A 7113-nucleotide genomic window follows, 5' to 3' on the forward strand; every position below is an offset into this window, starting at 1 on the left:
CGAATTCAAAACCTCTAGTTAAGAATGAAACAGTACATATCAATTATCACAATATTAATAACATAATATCTATGTCTTATTTAAAGAATAATCTTTTTTTAAAAAAAATATATTTCTTCAACTCTATATCTAATCAAAATAGATTAAAATAAAAAAATATTCAGACAAAAAAATTAAAAATATTTATTTTATTCTATTTGTAAGTGACGAAAAGATGTCGTAGCGCGGTGGAGGGGTGTGAAAAGGCAAAAACTAAAACAGGAGAAGTAAGGCAAAAACATCCACAGAAAAAGCTAATACCACCACGTTGGAATTGCATGGAAACCGAATGTCAACTCTCTTGAAAATTTGACCTCTTCCCTGTTTCATAGCTTTCTAGAGAGTCCCTTCCTTTTTTTTCCCCTCTCTCTGTCTCTATCAATATAAAAAAAAAACCATTGTTATAACTTAATAAGCAAATCCCCATTTTCAATAACACAAGAATTTACCAACTACAAAACCCCATTTACACCAAACAACAGTTTTCAAAACAACCCATTAATAGAGAAAAAGAAATGAAGTTAGTTTGGTCTCCAGAAAAAGCATCTAAAGCTTATATTGATACTGTTAAATCCGTAAGTATATATATATATATATACAATTTCAAGAAATTCCCAATCCCCCTTTTGTTTTTCTTTCCCAGTTATTGATTTTCTTGATTTTTCGATACAGTGTAAGATATTTCGAGAATCTAGTGTAGCTGAGATGATATCAGCTATGGCTGCAGGATGGGACGCACAGATGATTGTAGAAACATGGTCGAGAGGTGGGGTTATGGCTACAAGTATTGGATTGGCTGTGGCAAATCATCATACTGGTGGTAGGCATATTTGTGTAGTTCCAGATGAAGTTTCAAGAACAGAGTATGTAGAAGCTATGGAAAACGCCGGGATGTCGCCGGAAGTTGTGGTCGGAGAACCGGAAGAAGCGATGAATGGGTTGATGGGGATTGATTTTTTAGTGGTGGATTGTAGAAGAAATGATTTCGGTAGAATATTGGGGGTTGCTAAATTAGGACATAGAGGAGCAGTTTTGATTTGTAAAAATGCAAGTTCAAGAATTGCTTCTGATTTCCGGTGGCGGAGTGTCCTCGACGGAAAATCAAGAATCGTTCGGTCGGTTTTTCTGCCGGTGGGTGAAGGTTTGGATATTGCTCATGTCGGAGCCACCGTGAGCGGCGGAGGAAAAATGGGTGGTTCCGGGAAGACAGAAAGTCGATGGATTAGACATTTTGATAGAGAATCAGGGGAGGAATTTGTGATACGCAAGTGATGACGTCCACTGTTCAACAAAATGGAAAATTCAAAATTCTTTTATATGTTTTAATTAATTTCTTTTAGTTCTGTGTATATAGAATAATAGATGATACAAAGTTAATCAGGTTCCTGTTTTTGCCAATTTTGATATGTGCTAGTGCTTATATTTCTATGTTTTTATTGAAAATAGTCATTTTACTTATGAAATTATACTTGTTATTCCGCTTATCTTGGTGATGAAAGTTGTATTAAATTTTGGATTAACTAACACACAACTTTCATAATACTTATTATTGCGCTTATCTTGATGATGAAAGTTATGTAAAATTTTGGATTAACTAGCACAGAGCTTTCATAGTTGTTACAGAAATCAGAATTGACCAAAAACAATAACTTCCGTTACTTGTTCGCGTCTTCGAGCAAGGCAAATAAACATTAAATGCTTAACAATATCTTACGTATTTTTGTTGTTTCTTACATGTCACTACCTAGCAAAAGAAAATACGATAGCCTTCCAACGCATTTTAGACTAATAATTAAAGGAAAAACGCTTGCAATTGCAGATGTACATGTAATAAATACGAGAGACTTTATGTCCAAAAGATTGAAAAGAAAAAAATAGCTTATTACTATTGGAAAATTCCATTCATTTCTTGAAAATATTTCCTACAAAGATACTATCCCTTGTATAAGTAACTCATAAAAAATTATGTGAAAGGTATCCAACTATCCACACATCACATACTTCAATATCGACTCATCTGAATCCAATATATTCATCACAAAGTATATTTAATAGAAATACAATGAATTCAATGCTAAAAACCTTACAAGTCGGATTCATAGAATAAAAATCCTGGACACATGAGATCTCAGTACATAAAAAAGGCAGGTGGCTACATTCTTCTTCTTTTGTAACTACAGAGGCATACTCACCTGAGCTTATCTATCCAATATCAACATAAAGAAAAGAAAGTGCAAAGATCTTTTGCTCTCAGTAAATCCTCTCAGCTAAAGCTTAGGCTGGTCAGCGTCGTCTAGATTCTTTTAGCATATATGGTATATAAGTCATATCAAGAAGGCGCCATCTGAAGGACCTACAAAGGATTCTGGACTAATTCCTCAAAAACATTTTCGTATCGTTTAAAAGTAGGATGAAGAAAATGATCAAAGCACTGGGAGAATTTGATATCAAAGTGCCTACGCTAAGACATCTCGAGCTCTTGGAATCAGTCATAAGTATCTCTGCTTCTTCGCATAGCCTTCTTTTGTGACTGGGCCTTCTTATTGTCAAGTCGTTTGCGCTCCCCTATAGCAGCTCTTTTTAAGAGGGAAATGAGATTGGTCATTCCAGAAAATTACAAGTTTGCATAAAATACAGGCAATTGGTACGTAATAAGTGCATAACATAGGTTATTGATTTGAGAATGCTTACAATTTCGTTATTCGTTTCACTTGCTCTTCAGATGGAGGTGGTGGTACATACGAGGCAGCATCAATTATAGCCTGTGATACTGAGATTAATGAGCAATTAATAATAGACCTGTATATTGAGGAACAAATCTACTCACTGAAACATCAACTGGCATTCAAAGATGAACTACTACCATTCCAATTGATCAGAAGTAAGAACAGTCATATAATGAATGTTCCATATGGGTACCTGTAATTTACTCAAAGCATCTTCGATGTTACCCCTGAAAAGAATCATAGCACAATCAGTTTTGTGGCCTTCACTAAAGTCTAAGCAAACAGAAGAGATTACAGGGAAGAGAATCACTTCTGAGTTCTCGTCTTTGTTGAAGAGATCACAAGCTCTCCATCCTTATTTATCCGATTCTTTTCCTGTTTAGAATATTACAAATTTAGTACAAGTGTTAGGTGAGTTGCAAACATGTAATAAATAAGATAACAATAAGTATAATGCAAATTACGCATAAGAAGCATTATGGCCTTTTCCAGTTATCAGATATGCGAACGTGTAGAACACGCATCATTAATCAGTATACTTCAAATCTTCAATCACCTAATTATGGATCTAGACGTGTGTAGGAAAGTTATCAGCATATGGTAAAGAATTATTGCAACCAGTCCATAGCCTATTGAAACCATACATTTATGGAAAACAACAGTGGCAAAGTGTTCTTTCAAACCATCCTGAAATCATGATAGATGAGCCACTTACTCCACAAAACACCATAAGCGTTCATGATGGTAAACTAGCAAAGAGATGGCGTGCTGTATCTCTCTCACTTGCAAGCGATGTAACAGGAAGAACCAAGAAACGAACTTTTAACATTCTTGTACCAACTTAAATAACAGCTAGCTGAATGAAATGAAAGCTGAGATACTACTTGATCAAGTCCACCGAGTTATCTTTCTAGAGAAAACATAAACAGAGAAATACAGGTGTACGCTCACCATTTGCAAAATCTTCTCTCTGACTCTGTCACTTAACCAGTAAGCATTTTCAACATTGAACCGCATATCCACCTTGGTATTTACTGTAAAGATAGGAATTTCTTGAAAAAGAATGAAATGAAAACTTAGAAGGCAATCTTATCTTCTGAGACAAGCTGTATCAGACCTTTATTGACATTTTGACCTCCAGGACCTCCACTTCTTGCAAAGTTAACGGACACATGATCTGGACCAAACAATAGAACAAAGAAGAATACCACCAAAAGACTATTAGCTTTTCCAGTTTGTTCAATAATTTCAATAAATACAAGACATCCTGATCAAAAAGGTGAATAATAAATCAAAAGCAACACTTCTTCCATGTGAAAAACTAAATCGAATTGAATATAAAAACAAGAACATGTAATTGTACAAGAGATCAACCATTCTCATTTTTCTAACCCCCCCCCCCCCCGGTGTCCTCTCATAAGAGTAAGTTACAAAGATATTTTATAGGTAAGTATAAGAAACTTGGCCTTGCTTTTAGAAAATATGCATGAAAAAGAAAGCTTTTGATGAATATTAGATAGTCCAAGTGGTTCTGGGCTTTTCACTGAGCAGAAGAGCCATATTAAGCAATTTCATACTGTAGCTGTTACAACTACTTCTGTCCTAAGAAATTGAAAAGGAAATCCAGAATAAGTTTAAATTGGCAGTAGTCTCTTTAGTCCTGCTCTGCCTGTGGTGCAGATTTGATATGTATCCCTGTAGTCTTTGATATTGACATTATGCAATACACATGCTTCTTTCCTTTTCAAAGAATTGAAGGTGGTGCCTGGGCTAGTTTGTGCCCACCTCATCTATTCCACCGTGTACTTACTTTTTTCCACAATTTAAGTTATCAGGCAAATCTACTCACCAAGGCTTAGGCTATAAATATTCTAGCAGTCCCTTTTTTAGTAAGGGCGGTCCAAAGTATTTTAACATTTGTGACTATTCTAGACAAATTTCCAGATTACCTACCGCTCTATGCTTCATATACAAATTCCTCAAAATCTTTCTGCTGAAAATCACAAATAACTCTGAGACCAAGTAAACAAAGACTCTAGACCCCAACCCAAAACAAAAAAAGAATCACTGAAGAAGTAACACTCTCAGCATAACGCAAAACTCATTTGATGACACCGATCACCTTATCATATAATACAACTTCCAAGCTAACACCACTATACCTTAGTCATGTCGATATCACTTGTAAGGTAATAAATTTACACAGCTGATTTCAAGAATACCATTTCATATGCAATTAGTCAGTTAAAAGGGATTACGTTTGCTTAACCCTATAAACTTATCAAGTACACCGACACGAAAATGGAAGTAAAAGGATATCAATCGATCAACTATGTCTCCATCAAAACTAGTTGGATGGGCCATTGGGACAATCTCAAAGTGAGATGATACACCAACTAATTTTAAGTGCCAAATCTGCTTCAAGGCTGTACCACTAATACTACAGTTACTTCATTTAAAAATGGACCTTAATCCACTGAGAGATCAAAACAAAGGCTAAAACTTGCAAGAAATGTAAGTTTTACAAGATAAGGTGTTCTATACATTACAACTACTTCTGTCCTAAGAAGTTAAAAAGGAAATCTAGAATAAGTTCCAATTGGCAATAGTCTCTTTAGTCCTACTCTACCTGTGGTGCAAATTTGATTAGTATCCCCATAGTCTTTGACATTGATATTATGCAATACACATCCTTTCTTTTAAAAAAAATAAATGAATGTGGTGTGTGGGCAAGTTTATGCGAACCTCATTTTTTCCACCGTGTACTTAATTTATTCCACCAACAAGTATCTGGCAACTCTATGCACTAAGGCTTAGGCTATACATATTCTAGCAGTCATTTTAGTAAGAAGCAGTCCGAAGTATTTTATTATTTGTGGCTACTCTAGACAATTTTCCCTACCACCTACCACTCTGTGCTTCACATACAAATTCCTCAAAATCTTTCCGCTGAAAATCACAAATAAATCTGAGACCAAGTATACTAACTCCCAAAACAAAAAAAGAATCACTGAAGAAGTAACACTCTCAGCATAACACAAAACTCATTTGCTGACCTTATCTTATAATCCAACTTCCAAGCTAACACCACTATAGCTTAGCCATGTCGACATCACTTGTAAGGTAATATATTTACACAATTGATTTCTAGAATACCATTTCATATGCAATCAGTCAGTGAAAAAACATTACATTTTGCTTAATCCAATAAAATTATCAAGTATCCCTACATAGAAATAGAAGCGAAAGGATAGGCCATTGAGACAATCTCAAATAGAGATGAAGCACCAACTAATTTTAAGCTCTAAATCTTCTTCAAGGCTGTAACACTTATGCTACAGTTACTTCATTTAAAAATGGACCTTAATCCTCTGAGAGACCAAAACAAACGCTAAAACGTGCAAAAATATAAATTTTACAAGACAAGGTGTTCTATACATTGCTAATCTAAGTCCCGATAGTTTTCAATTAATAAGAAAAAAAAGAAGGAAACCTCAAAATATAAATTCCAGGCATTTTCAGTGGAAGTTAATGAAAAATGGAGCTGGAAAAAGATGAGATTCAAAAAGAGGCAATTGAAATACCAAGAGTAATCTTAGGAATAGGATCATTTCCAGCAGCTTGAGCTCGCTCCTTGGCTTCATAAAGCAGCTGTTGGACCTGAGCAAGCCGCGCAGGAGATTTCTTTCCATCATCAGCACCACCGTTGGACGACGCCGCACACCTAATGGGACTAAAAGAGAGACTACGTGTTAAAATCCGATGATTCACAACAAGGCTCTTCGCCCGAAACGGCGCCGGTGAGATATGGATGAAGCGAACAACATTTGGTAAGTGTATTGACGGACGGAAAATTTCCCGGACGAGAAAGCTTGTGGTAGTTCTGAATGATGCCATTTTCCGGTGCGAAAATTGAGGCCCAGCTCTTAATAGTGGTTATTAGAAGCCCACGAAATAATTGTGAACAATGTTTGTTTACTTGTAGGCTCGTAGCCCATTTTGGCGCAAAACATTCACTTTCATTTTGTTTTCCAATTCTGTGAAAAGACAGGAAGCCACTTGGAGACTAACTATGAAGACGATTTTCATCCAGAATTATATAGTATAATATAATTAATATAGAGAACAATAATCAATTTACAAAGAGAGAGGTATTGATATAGGAGAAGATAACTGGTTCTGTGTATGGACCTTGAAATTAACTCAGATCATAAAAATTACTTTCTCCGTTTCAAAAAGAATAACCTAATTTAATTTGACACAGAATTTAAGAAAATAAAGAAGACTTTTTCATCTTGTGGTCCTAAATTAAAGTTATGTTAAATGCACTAAAATACCCTTTAATCTT

General features: G+C 35.2%; 2 protein-coding genes across 5 annotated transcripts; one reads left to right on the forward strand and one right to left on the reverse strand.

The window, feature by feature from the left end:
• The first annotated feature begins 285 nt into the window (after positions 1–285).
• On the forward strand, positions 286–1506 carry LOC129888549 (uncharacterized). The gene is made up of 2 exons (XM_055963509.1): positions 286–614; positions 712–1506. Exons 1-2 carry the CDS (start codon positions 555–557, stop codon positions 1309–1311), a joined length of 660 nt encoding a protein of 219 aa, XP_055819484.1. The 5' UTR covers positions 286–554; the 3' UTR covers positions 1312–1506.
• A 531-nt stretch (positions 1507–2037) lies between these two features.
• Positions 2038–6770, reverse strand: LOC129889913 (uncharacterized). Of its 4 annotated transcripts, none has more exons than XM_055965386.1 (7): positions 6350–6761; positions 3883–3942; positions 3717–3799; positions 3076–3140; positions 2959–2992; positions 2731–2801; positions 2038–2604 (listed from the first exon to the last, which is right to left on the reverse strand). In XM_055965386.1, the coding sequence occupies exons 1-7, from the start codon at positions 6660–6662 to the stop codon at positions 2586–2588; spliced, it is 645 nt and encodes a 214-aa protein (XP_055821361.1). In that variant the 5' UTR covers positions 6663–6761; the 3' UTR covers positions 2038–2585. The 4 variants fall into 4 exon arrangements, 2 of the variants coding, with proteins under 2 accessions (XP_055821361.1, XP_055821360.1); XM_055965385.1 differs by having other exon boundaries at positions 2038–2615; positions 6350–6755; XR_008766969.1 differs by having other exon boundaries at positions 2537–2615; positions 2731–2809; positions 2903–2992; positions 6350–6770.
• Positions 6771–7113: the final 343 nt, after the last annotated feature.

The sequence above is a fragment of the Solanum dulcamara genome, chromosome 5 (assembly GCF_947179165.1).
Source record: "Solanum dulcamara chromosome 5, daSolDulc1.2, whole genome shotgun sequence".
Taxonomy (NCBI): domain Eukaryota; kingdom Viridiplantae; phylum Streptophyta; class Magnoliopsida; order Solanales; family Solanaceae; genus Solanum; species Solanum dulcamara.